The following is a 13898-nucleotide window of genomic DNA, read 5'->3' as shown; positions in this document are numbered from 1 at the left end:
ACTGGGAACACCTATAGACCTACTACCTAAACTGGGGACACCTATAGACCTACTACCTAAACTAGGAACACCTATAGACCTACTACCTAAACTGGGAACACCTATAGACCTACTACCTAAACTGGGGACACCTATAGACTTACTACCTAAACTGGGGACACCTATAGACCTATTCTCTAAACTGGGGACACCTATAGACCTATTACCTAAACTGGGGGCACCTATAGACCTATTACCTAAACTGGGGACCACTATTATTTAGTGGTGAAATGCTGGCCACTGTACGATTATTTTCTGTTAAAATGCTGCACACATTGCGATTATTTTCTGGTGAAATGGAAATGCTGCCTACTTTACGATTATTTTATGGTGAAATGATGCCCACATTGTGATTATTTTCTGCTGAAATGTTACACACATTGTGATTATTTTCTGGCGAAATGTTGCCCACTTTACGATTAATTTCTGGTGAAATGCAGCAGACATTGCAATTATTTTATGTTGAAACATTGCTGCATTACGATTATTTTATGGTGAAATGCTGCCTCATTAAAATTATTTTATTTTATAGTGAAACACTGCCCCATTACGAATATTTGGCACCTATGGGAGGGGCATCCACATTTTCGCAAGGGGGCCCAGTGATTTCTAGTTACGCCCCAGACTACTACCTAAACTGGGGAGACCTATAGACCTGGCTATCTATACTGGGGACACCTATAGTATGTCTATACTGGGGACACCTATAGACCTGGCTACTTATACTGTACTTATATTATTTATTTATATAGTGCCAACATTACGCAGCAGTGTACAGAGTATGTATTGTCTTGTCACTAACTGTCCCTCAGAGGGGCTCACAATCTAATTCCTACCATAGTCATATGTGTATGTATGTATCGTGTAGTGTATGTATCGTAGTCTAGGGCCAATTTTTAGGGGGAAGCCAATTAACGTATCTGTATGGTATGTTATTGGGATGTGGGAGGAAACCGGAGTGCACGGAGGAAACCCAGGCGGACACTGGGAGAACATACAAACTCCTTGTAGATGTTGACCTGGCTGGGATTCAAACCGGGAGCCCAGCGCTGCAAGGTGAGAGCGCTAACCACTACGCCACTGTGCTGCCATACTACTGTACTATTTTGTACTGCCATCTTCAGCAGTACTTCACAGAGTATGTAGTCATGTCACTGACTGTCCTCTGAGGAGCTCACAATCTAATCCTGTCATAGTCTAATGTCCTACCATATTATTATGTATTTATATAGCACTGGCATCTTCTGCCGCACTTTGCATCGAACATAGTCATGTTACTGACTTTTCTCAGAGGAGCTCACAATCTAATACCTACCACTATTTTGTGCGAGAGAACATTGGCTTATGTGTTTTTTTTTTGTTTTGTTTTGTTTTTTGTTGGGTGGGAACATTTCCTACTTGCTTTTTAGGGTCACTTTACTCATATCCGGGGAGAAAACACGGCCCCACCAACTTTGGGTTGCACTCTTACTAGGAAATTTCAATTGGTCACACCCACCGTATGTTATGGACATGCCCGCTTCATTCTTTGGCTTTGGCCACGCCCATTTTTCCACGCACCGGCAATATCCTTCGGGAAAGGGAGGGGGAGCGTCGTAGGTTTGGGGTGCCTAGGGTGGCCCAAACCCTAAATGCAGCCCTGTATACACACAGTATAGCTGTAATTACAATCTATGCTGTAAAACACATTTTTATAAGAACTGACTTATGCTCTGATTCAGGTGGACGTTACAATGACATATGGAGCAGGATGCAGGAAGATGGCTACATAGATCTTCAGTTACTGGAGAGCCAGGAAGTACCAGAAGATGTCTGCGAAGTGCAATCCTCCAAACCGTGCCTGTCCTACTCCACTGGGAGGTTCCGAAATGGTGAGTGATTTGCCATACCTCACAACTTCCCGAGATATGAAAGGGACAGCTTTAGACACGCCCTGACACACCTTCAGCCATGCCCCAAGCACGCCCCTAGATGCACATAGCATGAATAATTGTGAGGAAAAGACACAAAATAAGCTATCAATTTAGAGAATCAGATTAAATTCAAGTCACATAGACACAATAGAGATCTGTATGTCAGTACTAAAAGAGGGACAAAGGGATTCAGCTCCAAAATAAGGATTGTCCTTCCCAAAAAGGACAGTTAAGAACTTTATCAGCCTGATATAGGCACATTACATCAGCCCTACTGAACAATTATAAATCAACCACTTTTTGGAGATAGTAGGTTATGATAGGTAGATTTTAGTTGCAGGTTGGTAGATTCTCTAGTTGTGGGCAGGTAGTGATATTCATAATCTAGCGGTGAGTAGATGGTGATCGGCAATGAAAGTTATACTCAAATGACAAGCGGTTGGCATTGGTAGATTGTAGATGCGTAGTGATAGTCTGATAGTAGTTTGGATGACAAGTAGTGTGTGTTCAGTCACAGTGATTGCACAGCTGTACAGTAGTAAGTAGTAATAAATGGTGTGTGCTGGTACCACCTACCCCTCTCTGCTGGCTCTCCTCTTCCTGCTCACTTCCAGGCTGCCCCCTCAGCTGTAAGCCTGGCCTTCCTCCAGCTACCTGGACTCCACACTTAACAACATCTATGGCTGGCACTTCATCTGATGAAGGGGACCTGCCGTGGCCCCGAAACAATTGTCATGTTGTGCACACAATAAGGAATAAACATCCTGGAATATTGGTGTGCTAGCCGAACTTGAATCTTATACGCTAGACTGATGTGGCTTTTTGCATCCAGGCTAAGCAACCAACTAACCATGGTAAGGTGTGTGCCTCTTCAAAACTCGATATTGCTATGGCTGGCAGGAGATGTGCAGCTTCTCACAGCCACCCTCACTGCAGCCACCTGATGTCCATACAGTGTAGAGCCAGCCAGCTTTTGATTGGCTGCCTGGAAGCTTTACACTACGGATCTCCGTGGACACAGGAAGCAGGGAGAGTAGCTGTAGACTGGCTCTGCCTCTCTCCTGCAGCCCGCCGAGCTACTGGTGAGTAGCCCTGCATTAAAGTGAACAACAACTTCAGCACAGTCGTGATAAAATTGGCTTCACTAAGGAGGGGGACGCTGGATAAGGGGGCTGGATCTGGGATTGTCCCGCCCAAAACAGGACAGTTGGGAGAAATGGATTTGCTAATTCTGAATCCACGTTAATGAAAATACTGTGTGGACATCTGGTGTTTTCAGGAATGGCACGAAAAAATATAGAGACATAAGGCTCTATTCAATTCACTTTTTCTCTGTAGTTTTCTCCTTGGAGATAATTTTTCATTTTCTATTTAAAATAATATTTCAGCACTCCCACCGCGTGTTGCTGTGAAATGCGTGGCGGCACTTCCGAGTCTGCGGGTACGCAGACGAATCCTAGAAGCCATGCCATGCACGGTTATGGGATTCGCTGCCTCCCGCACGAAAACTGATGGCAATGTCGGCCGAATCGGTAGGGCAAGTGATTCGGACGGCGGCGCCATTATTTCCTATGGCAGAGTTTCCCAGCACGATTTGCCTGCGGGAAAACTCTGCGGATTCGGCCTGGTTTCCGCGCTAGTGAAAATGGGCCCTTATGCTGGGCATACACGGCCCAGATTCCTCTTATCAATCGAGCTGCTGATGGCTCGATTGATAATATCCGACAGGTCCAAAGACTTGCCGGATAGATTCCCCGCCGGCGGACAATAGCAGGGAATCAAGCGGCTGATAAGGAGCGCCAGCGGGGACGAGCGGGAATCGATCCGCGCGGACGCGGCGGGGTTGATCTGGCGGCTAATCGGCCGTCGGATCGACCTATGTATGCCCAGCATTAGACATTTTATTGGTGAGGTATCAAAATATTTCCTAGGAAAAACCTTTGGAGAAAAAGTTAATTGAATAAGGGTCATATTATTTTTCATACTCATTATTAGCAGCCAATAGAAATGGTGGCCCATATGCAACTTTTTCTCCTGAGTTTTCTCCTAGGAAATAATTTTTCATCTTCTATTTAAAATAACTTTCAAGCACTTTTCAATTGAAAAAGTACTGAAAAGTAGGTGAAAAAGTACATACATTTTTTTTTGGAGTATTTTCTGGAGGCTTAAAAGGTATTTTATTGACAAGTTTAAAAATCTCACCTAGGAGAAAACTCAGGAGTAAAAGTGAATTGCATATGGGCCGGTATGTTTAATCTCGATCTGTCTACCCTAAACAGGAGCTATCGGACTCTGCAATATTGGACCTACAAGTTGCCTCAATCCCCTGCTACAGACCTTCTATATGAACAGAGATTTCACAGATCTGCTACTCAGGTGAACCAATATTCATGATTATGCTTTAATCTAATAACAAGTATTCCTAAAATATACTACATATTATTATACTCACACATGACCCCTATCATCAGACATATTCCCCCAACAGTCATGCATCAGAACCGTTTACACTAAGCGCGTTCCAATCCAAAAAAATCTGATTGCATTTGCTTTTTTTGTGATGCTTGGTGAAGGGGCATTGTGATTAAGGCTGCTTTCACAGTAAGACATTACAGGCGCACGTTAGAGCAGCCTGTAACGTAGCCCACCGCACAGTGAAAAATCAATGGGCTGTTCACAGTGCCCACGTTGCGTTACATTGTAACGCTGCACGTTCTGGGAAAGTGCAGCATGCTGTGCGTTATACTGGGCTTTAGCTGCGTTAGACTGCTTGCACATGCTCAGTGACTAGCCACATGGCTAATTAACATTCTCTGCACTGTGGTGACGTAACCTGGACTCATAGTGTTGTCAAGATCATGAATGAATCGTTCATTTGATCCAGATCTTTTTTGTGAGTCAAATCATCTGGATCATCACAATGAACGATTCGGTCCACAGTGGATGTCTGTCTGGAAGAAACAGGAACATACAGAATGTACAGTGCAGGGAAGGTCGTGTCCTGCTAGTCATTTCACCCCCAGTCTGCTTCCCTAGTAAAATGATTCAAATGATTCGGTTCAAAGATCCGGATCTTTTCAATGATCCGATTCGAATCATCCGAATCCTTGAAAAGATCCGGACTTCCCATCACTATCCTGAAGTGCCTGTTCTATCAGTATAGATAGAACGAAAACAGCGCACCAAGTGCTGCATAACGCGGCTCAATCTGACGTCCAACTTCAACACCACCATGCATTGCGTTAGGGGCACGTTATGCGATCTTAACGTCCCCTAAAGCGCAACATCTTGGTGTGAAAGAGGCCTAAAACTAACTGCAGCAATTGCATGTGTTGCCATTTTTACCAAGCTAGGTATAGCTGGGAGTTACCACACAATTTTCTTGTGATTTCCTTATGCGGAGCCTCTCCCCAAAGAAGCTCCCGAAGTGAATGTTAATAACTTTGTGTGCATTTTCCCACAATGCAAATTCGCATTACAATCTTCAGTCAATGTAAATTCATTGGGCTCATCTGCATCTAAAGCAGCATTTTCCCATACTGCATTTTCTTGATCTTCAACCATCACCTCTGTTTTTAATATTAGCTGCTGTGGAAGAATGCAAGCACTTATCCTCATACGCATGCGTGTTCAGAGTGGAAAACTATATATGTAAATAGGTGCTTGTATTTCCCCACTTGCAAGTGTCAACCTTCTCTAACAGAACAGACAGGGAAGGTAAACTAAAGCATGTCACCTGGCAGGGATCGGGACCTGATCCCTCGGGCAACATGGAAGAGCCGCGCTAGCCTAGGCTAAATGACGTGTTCATTTGCAATGCGGGGTGGGTAGAGTGCCAGTGGGAGTGACATCACGTGGTGAGCGGGGTGAGTGGGGAGGCAATGCTCTCATCCAAAAAGATCCGTTGGGCTGATTGTTGGCCGAGGTGTTGGGGGGCATCTGGGGACGCTGTTAGGACACTGGGTTCGAGGCAGAGGTGTGTATAATAGAGGACCACTGAGAAAGTATCATAGGATGGGTGAGCTAAAGAGTAAGACACGACTGGTGGTAGAAGAATTTGTACTCTTAATAAAGATGTTGGAAATCGCCCATAATGATTCCAGTAATGTCAAGAAACAGAGAAATAATCCAATAAGATTATAGTGAAGGTATGAATGACTAAAGCAAAACAAAGGAATGGAAACCTCATACCTGGCCCTGCTGTTCTCGTTTTGTGATGGTCATGTCTAGGAAAGCACATGGAGAAACGTGATTTGTTTGCTTCGGGGCCCTTTCACCCTGGGTCAGTGCGATGCGGTAAATCTACTGCACCCCCCACCCCGGCAATGAAAGTCTATGGGGGAGTTCACTCTCCCCCGCGTTGCAGTACGCTATGCCGGAAGTGTCCTATCTAACGCGCATCCAAACTTACGTTGCCGCATCGATCTGTGTCGGACTAGAAGTCATGTAAGTCTATGGTAACGCGCGTGTCTTTAAAAAACCCGCCGCAGTTTTCAGCGTGGCGCATGCCCGGAAGCGTATTTTAGAAATACGCTTTTGCTCACGTCATCGATTGCCCAACAGGAATTGAGCTTCACTTACTGTTGCCCGGATGCCAGACCGGGATTACCGCTAATGTGGTAATCCCTGAAGGCCTGTTTTAGGCAGTGTGCGAGCCGCACCGCTCCGCTGCCACCAAACTGCAATGTGAAGTCAGCCTTAGTCATTCATTCCATTCTTTTGACCTTATGGATTACCATGCTTGGCGCATCAGTATAATATGTTTTTGTGAGGTCTTGTATGGGCATATTCATAGCTACACCAATGCTGTTTATTCACCTTACCCTATGCCACAACTTTCCCCTTCCTTTTCCCTTAGGCCCTGTTCACAATGGTTGGTTGCGTTGTAGAATAATTCTGCACGTTCACAGTGGTTGGTTGCGTTGTAGAATAATTCTCTTAGGTTCACACTTGCGTTACAGAGGCAAACGGATCCATAAAAATGGCTCTGATCACCAGTTGATCGGATCCGTTTTCACTCCGCTGCCACTCTGTTTCCGTTCCAATGCTTCCTTCCATTTTCCACATATTCCCCAGACCCCAACCCCCAAAGTGGATTTTGCCCCTTAGAATGGTCGGTTTCACTAGTGTGAAGAAATGTTCCATTTTGTCATTGCCCCCAATGCAACGCTTCAACTTCTGTTTCCGTTTTACTGGGCTCAGCGGTCGGGAAAAATTGGTGCAACAGGAATGGATCGGTCTGAACAGTCGAATGTGAACGGATCCATAGGTTAACATTAAATCCATACGCATCCGCTAGGATCCATTTCGATCCACGAACGGACCGTTTTTTCACGCCAGTGTGAACTGTGCCTTAATGTTTCACAGCACAAGCTTCCGTTTATGCAGACCTCAAAGTCCTTTCCTAGATCCTGTTTAGCAGAAGTGGTCTTGACAATCTGCCTTTAGGACTCCAGTATTATGTGCTGTTGTGACATTTTACCACATTAAATTCACTTATCCTCCTAATGAGTATTAGAATTTGCTGTTTGGGTTTTAGTAAGGCTTCCACTTTGTGGCTGCAGTCCTGTACATTGCTTGGCAACAAATCGTCTCCTCTTTGCAGGATTGGAGAGTTGGATGACACTGTCCCTGTAGACAGACGGTTCTGCTATGAGCTGCTGGCACTCTTTCACGATATGCAGAAGAGTAAAGACGATGCTGTGGCTCCATACCGCTTCCTGCGCTGCCTGCAGTCTCTGCGAGTGTCTGGTGAGCCTTGGTGACATCATGGGGGGGAATTTAGGGGATCAAACATGACTATATGAATAAGAATAAGGAAGGAAGGTCTGCTGAGCTGTGTGTATTGGAGAAAAAAAATGGTCCAGTGAAATGTCAGGATTCTGTTCTGTGGGGTCATTCTATAATAATAAATGTTATATCTCCTGGGGACAAATTATACTGTTCAGAAGCATCCTTCCATTAGTATTCCTCATCCAGGTGGGGGAGCTGATAGAGGATGTGAGACCCTGGTGAGGCAAATATGCAGAGGTAGGAACTCATTGTGTGTAGAGATTACATCAATTACCTCAAGAGGCAGAAAATATAGCAGGGGAAGGGGAGCCACTAGTAATAAGTGCAACAGGAGTACAAAGCTGCAGTTGGGGCTGGATTTGTACTCTTCACCGCCCAAGCCCACTGTCAGCAGCCGCCCCCCCCCCCCCCTTCAGTATAGATAGCCTCTTTCCCCTCCAACCCCTCTTTCCCTCCAGCATAAGTATCCTGATGTCTGTCCCCTCCCCCCCCCCTTCCCTCCAGTATAGGTATTCCGATGACCCCCTTCCCTCTAGTATAAAAAGCCAGATGACCCCTCCTTCCTTATAGATATCCTAATGACCACCCCCTCCTTCCAGTATAAGTAGTCGGATGACCCTTCCACCTAGTATAGCCTGCTGCCCACCTGCCCTTAATACTGTGGTGCCCTAGGCCATGGCCTATGGGGCCTTGGCTTAAATCTGGCCCTGGCTGCAGTAAAGGTAAAGAAATCCAGCAGAAAGAGGGTGAACCCATGACATTGGGTGCTGCATGTGTGCTAGGCTGGGAACTCAAGAGTGTAGAGACCACTCCGCCAGAAAGAGTGCAGAGTTCCCTAGACATCTTCCACAGCACTTTACAGAGTACATAGTCATGTCACTGAGTATCCCTTAGAGGAGTTCACAATCTACTCTCTACCACAGTCCTAGTCTAATGTATTTTATTGTAATCTAATGCGATTTATTAGGAGGGGACTCAATTAATTAATCGGTACATACTTGGGATGTAGGAGAGAACTGGAATGCCTAGAGCTGGGGCGACCAATAGGTCGATCGCGATCTACCGGTAGATCGCGACCGCCTATTTGGTATACGGCCGCGTCCCATTAAATTATGCGTCCCATTAAATTTTGCGCCCACTGACCAATCGGAAGGCAGGGAGGAGAGGGGCGACGCGCCTGAAGAGAGGGCAGGGGCGGCGGGACGTCATGGCTGGAGGCAGCGCCGGACACAACACTTATATATGCACGCACTCATGCTGCCCGCCGGAGCACTCCTTCAGCCGCCAATATGCTAATCTGCCATGCAGCTGAAAGAGGGGAGACCAGACACTGCCGCTGGAGCTGGAGGGAGGTAAGTGATTATTAAGCACCCGGGCACCTATCCCTAGCTCAGGGTAGCCATCGGGGGGACAACTGAAACTGCAGTGAGCAGCCCAGGGCTTCTGGGGGCCCTGGGCCCCCCAAAGCACTGGAAGGGCCGCATGTGCTGGCTGTGGGCCTGTGGCTCATTAACCAGCACACCGCGTTCCAGCACTGAGAGAAGAGTGACATCAGCACTTGAACGTGGGGAGTAGATGAGTGAGCCCGCTACAGCGGACTTTCTATACAGGGGCACCACCTATATCTGGCTACAGGCTACCTATACTGGGCCACCACCTATTTCTGGCTACCTATACTGGGGCTGATACTGGGGCACCACCTATGCCTGACTACCTATACTGGGGCACCCCCTATACTTGGCTGCTTATATTGGAGTGCCTATAGCTTGCTACCTATACTTGGGGCATCTGTACCTGGCTAACCTATACTGGTGCACCACCCATACCAGGCTACTTATAATGGGGGCAACTATACCAGGCTACCTATATCCCAGGGCACCACCTATAGTATAATATCTATACTGGGGCACATGTATCTTGCTGGCCTATACCGGGACACCAGCTATACCAGGCTACCTATACTGGAGGTATCTACACTAGGCTACCTATACTGGGGCACCACCTATAGCTGGCTACTTATACTGGGGGAACCTATACCTGGCTACCTATACAGGGGGCACCTATACCTGGATACCTATACTGGGGGCACCTATGCCTGGCTAGGGCAAGGGGACAAGCTGAGACAGAGGGGGACAAGAGGTAACACAGGGGGATAAGAGGCACAGGGGGAACAGAGGCGGACAAAAGAGGCACCGGGAGAAAAGAGATGAGACAGGAACATGAGGTCACACAGAGGGACACAAAAGAGGCACAAACTGAGGTGAGACAGAGGGGGACAAAAGAGGTACAGAAAGAAAAGAGGGGGACAAAAGAGAATAGATAAAATATAAAAACGGACCTACACGTCCCTATCTCATTTGTTGTTAACCGGGGACTACCTGTATTTTGCTAGTATTTGGCTCCACCCACAACATGCCATGGTCACGCCAACCTTTTGCCACATCACGCTGTGCATGCCGCTTTTTTTCAGTGCCAGAGCCATGCACATTTTTTGCCGCAGCGCACTTCGCACACGGGGGTGGGGTGGCTAGTGGGCAGGCACAACAACCAGTGGGTTGGCCCAGGGAGAGGAGCCCAGGCCTGATGTGTGAGGGGCCCCAAAATTTCTGGTGGCGGCCCTGCCCTAGCTACCTATACTGGAGTCATCTATACCCAGCTACCTATACCTAGTAAAGGCACCTATGCCTAGCTACCCATACTAGAAGGCACCTATGCCTAGTGAAGGCACCTATACCTAGCTACCTATACTGAAGGGACCTATACCTAGCGCAGGCATTTATACCTAGCTACCTATACTGAAGGGACCCATACCTAGCTACCTATACTGGAGGCACCTATACTTAGCTACCTATTCCGGTGTCACCTATGCCTGGCTACCTATACTGGAGGCACTTGTACCTGGGTGCTGTTCATGACAACAGGAAGGGGGGGGGGGTGATTTTGCAACATTTTAAGGTTGGCAGATCTCCTGGACTCGGCAAATTTTAAAGTAGCTCGCGAGCCAAAAAAGTGTGGGCACCCCTGGCCTAGGAACTGTCACAAACATGGGAAAAGTATACTAATTTTAACCTGGGCAATGTAAAGTGAAAGCAGCAGTCACTACACCGCTATGCTGCCCAGATAAGTGCAGTGCTCTGTACCAGTAGTTGACACCCTCACATCCTCAGAGCAGCTCCTATATGGCATTGAGTGGGCTGGAAGCACAGCTTATGTAGCAACCAGTGGCGGTTCCAGGAAATGTTTTGGGGGAGGTGCTATGCAGGTGCTGGATAATTTTGAAGGGGGGCTAGGTGTTGCGACACGTGACATTTTTAGGGGTCGTGGCCCAAAAAAGAGGGGCGTGGCCAACAAGAGGGGCGTGGTAAAGTGCTGGAGTATATTCCAGTGCTATATAAATATATAATGATATGGTAGGATATAAGAGTATGGTCGGATTAGAATGTGAGCTCTTCCGAGAACCTGACTATGTACTCTGTAAAGTGCTTGATAAGATGTTACTGCTATATAAATATAGTATGGACATTGACGCAGCAAAAGGGGCCCCAAACACCCATGTGTGTATATAGTGTGAATTGAGTTCTGGCAGAACATTTGTGTTTGGATAACTGTTTTAGCCTGTGGTGCTGTGAGTGGTCCTCAGTACAGGGATACATGGTGAGATCTGCTCATATTTTACAGTCTATGTCCAGAATGATGTAGCCGATGTGTTCTCTACTCTGCTGAGCCTCATCCTCCAGACAATACCCGATCCTTATCTGGTACGTACTTCAGGGATGGGGGTAAAATGTAGACCTGTTTACCCAACTGTGCATAAATATTTGCTGTTTTATAGCACACCCTCAGTACGTATACATTTATTCAAATGTACATCCATATTTTTAGGTTTAACCATTTCAGCCCGGGGGTTGTTTTCACCTTATGGACGAGAGGAATTTTCACATTTCATCGCTGCTCCCTTTTATTCCCCAATTTCTTTTTCACTACTTATCACAACAAAATGATCTATACCTTGTTTTCTTCAACACCATTTAGGTTTTCTTTGGGTCTTACTTTTTGCTAAGAATTATTTTATTCTAAATGCATTTTAATGGGAATAAGAAAAAAAGTGGAAAAAATTCATTATTTCCCAGTTTTTGGCCATTCTAGTTTTAAAATACTACATACTACCATAATTAAAATCCACACATTTTATTTGCCCATTTGTCCCGGTTATTGCAACATTTAAATTATATCCCTAATACAATGTATGGTGACAATATTTTATTTGGAAATAAAGGTGCATTTTTCAGTTTTACATCCATCACTATTTCCTAGCCCATAATTTAATACTAGACACAGACAAGACACAGAACATTTATATCACGCTTTTCTCCTAATATACCCTCTTATATATATTAAAAAATGTTTTATTTCCTAAAGTCTGTAGGTTTAATTTTACTATTTGGCCACAAGATGTCATTGCGCATTATTTCCTATTCGCGTACAATAGGTAAATAGGAAGTCATGCATGGCAGTGTTACTTTGAAAGTGATGCAGGCATCTCATTGATGCCTGCGATCACATTTACCTAGAGGGGAAATGAATGAATGGGAACTTCGTTCCGATTCATTCATCTAACGATCAGTGGCGGAAGCGAGCAAGAGGCAGTGCGGCGGCACGATCGGAGAATGATCACTGTTTTTGAACAAAAACAGTGATCATTCTCGGCAGACATGCACGGATTGGCTCGGGACTTCTGTCCCCTGCCACCAATCCCCCCTTGTTGCCAGGACCATCCCTGCAGCTGTAGCCGCAGCAGCCGCAGACATGAGATGCACGTCCATGTGGCAGTAATGGTTAAATCATGTTTTTAAATGTGCAGCCAGAACTGTAGGTTTCTACCACAAATATAGGTAAATGTAAAAGTAAAGTACTTATGTTAGGCTAGTTGCAATGACCATCCTGGAAAAACATGACAGCAATGTAACGAAGGGGTAAAGTTGCCTTGTTTGTTCTTCATGTGATGCATTGCTTACTGTAAAGCATACAGTACAAAAAAGTAAGCGTCACTGAAACTGTAAATGCACACATCGTCCAGTAACACACAGCAGGCATTGTTCTATTCTGACTGAATCTGCCACACCACTATCATCTAGATGTGAATGTACCATTACATTATAATTGCATTGCATTTGCTATGCGATTATATTGTCCGTTGTAGCGCAACTTGTCAATTGGAAAGCATACCCAGCCATACATCAGCATCTGCTGGTTTATAGCACACCTAAAACTCGTTTAGTATAATAGATTTCTATTGGTTTTTCAGAGTATAAGAACTAATACAAAAGCTCAACAAATATGACACTGTCACTGCTTGATATGACAATTCTTTCCATAATATCTGCCATCTGGAGTCGGGAAGGAATTTTTCCCCTTAAACTATCTCGCCCAAGCCTGTAAAGGTTTTTTGCCTTCCTCTTGTTCACCTGGGATATGTGCAGGTTCAGCACAGTGATGTACTGTGTATATATATATTATTTTTTTTAACTTGATGGATGTCTTTTTTTCAACCTAGGTAACTATGTAACAGGGCCCTTTTACAATGTGGCATTGCAGTAGGCTATTTTACCACAAGAGGCTGCTTAGTCAATGAAATTTCATACTTAATGGGTTGCGATGAGAGACGACCAAAGTACAAGGGGGGAAGAGGGGCCCAAATATTGATAAAACTGTGTCAAAAACAGCTAAAATAGAAAAAAGTTTGAGGTGGCTTACCTCAATGACGACAAATTTGTATATGGAATAAACAAACTTTATTAAGCACTAGGCAAATCATTTCGTGTGTCCTTACCCACTTCATCAGACCAAATACAGTGCCAGAAATAAATCAAGCCTGCATGTGGAGAGCCTCTTTTTTTCTTTTTTTCTCCAGGGTGTCTCCTTTGGTCACCTTATACAGCTGCGACCAAAGTAGTTAATTTGCCACAATTCTGTCTCAAAGTCATCCATGTGTTATTGCATAATCTGTGCCTTTACTGTGCTTTACCGCCAGAGGGGGCAAAACATTTAATTGGATTAGGCAATGCTCCATTCGCTTAATTTAAGAACTCGCCAGCGCATATCGAGTTTGGCAATAGGATATGGCCCCAAGTGCAATACTTTATAAAGAAACAT

The 13898-nt window shown here is 45.3% G+C and overlaps 1 protein-coding gene across 1 annotated transcript in view; it reads left to right on the top strand.

Moving 5' to 3' along the window:
* Positions 1–13898, top strand: part of USP18 (ubiquitin specific peptidase 18) — a 72414-nt gene that overhangs the window by 16541 nt on the left and 41975 nt on the right. Inside the window, exons 2-5 of the mRNA XM_068273684.1 lie at positions 1761–1910; positions 4232–4328; positions 7558–7703; positions 11424–11503. Coding sequence (XP_068129785.1) covers positions 1790–1910; positions 4232–4328; positions 7558–7703; positions 11424–11503 — 444 coding nt within the window. The 5' untranslated portion in view covers positions 1761–1789. The remainder of the gene's footprint in view (positions 1–1760; positions 1911–4231; positions 4329–7557; positions 7704–11423; positions 11504–13898) is intronic.

This window comes from Hyperolius riggenbachi, chromosome 3, assembly GCF_040937935.1.
Source record: "Hyperolius riggenbachi isolate aHypRig1 chromosome 3, aHypRig1.pri, whole genome shotgun sequence".
Classification (NCBI taxonomy): Eukaryota; Metazoa; Chordata; class Amphibia; order Anura; family Hyperoliidae; genus Hyperolius; species Hyperolius riggenbachi.
This window is presented reverse-complemented; position numbering and strand designations above follow the sequence as displayed.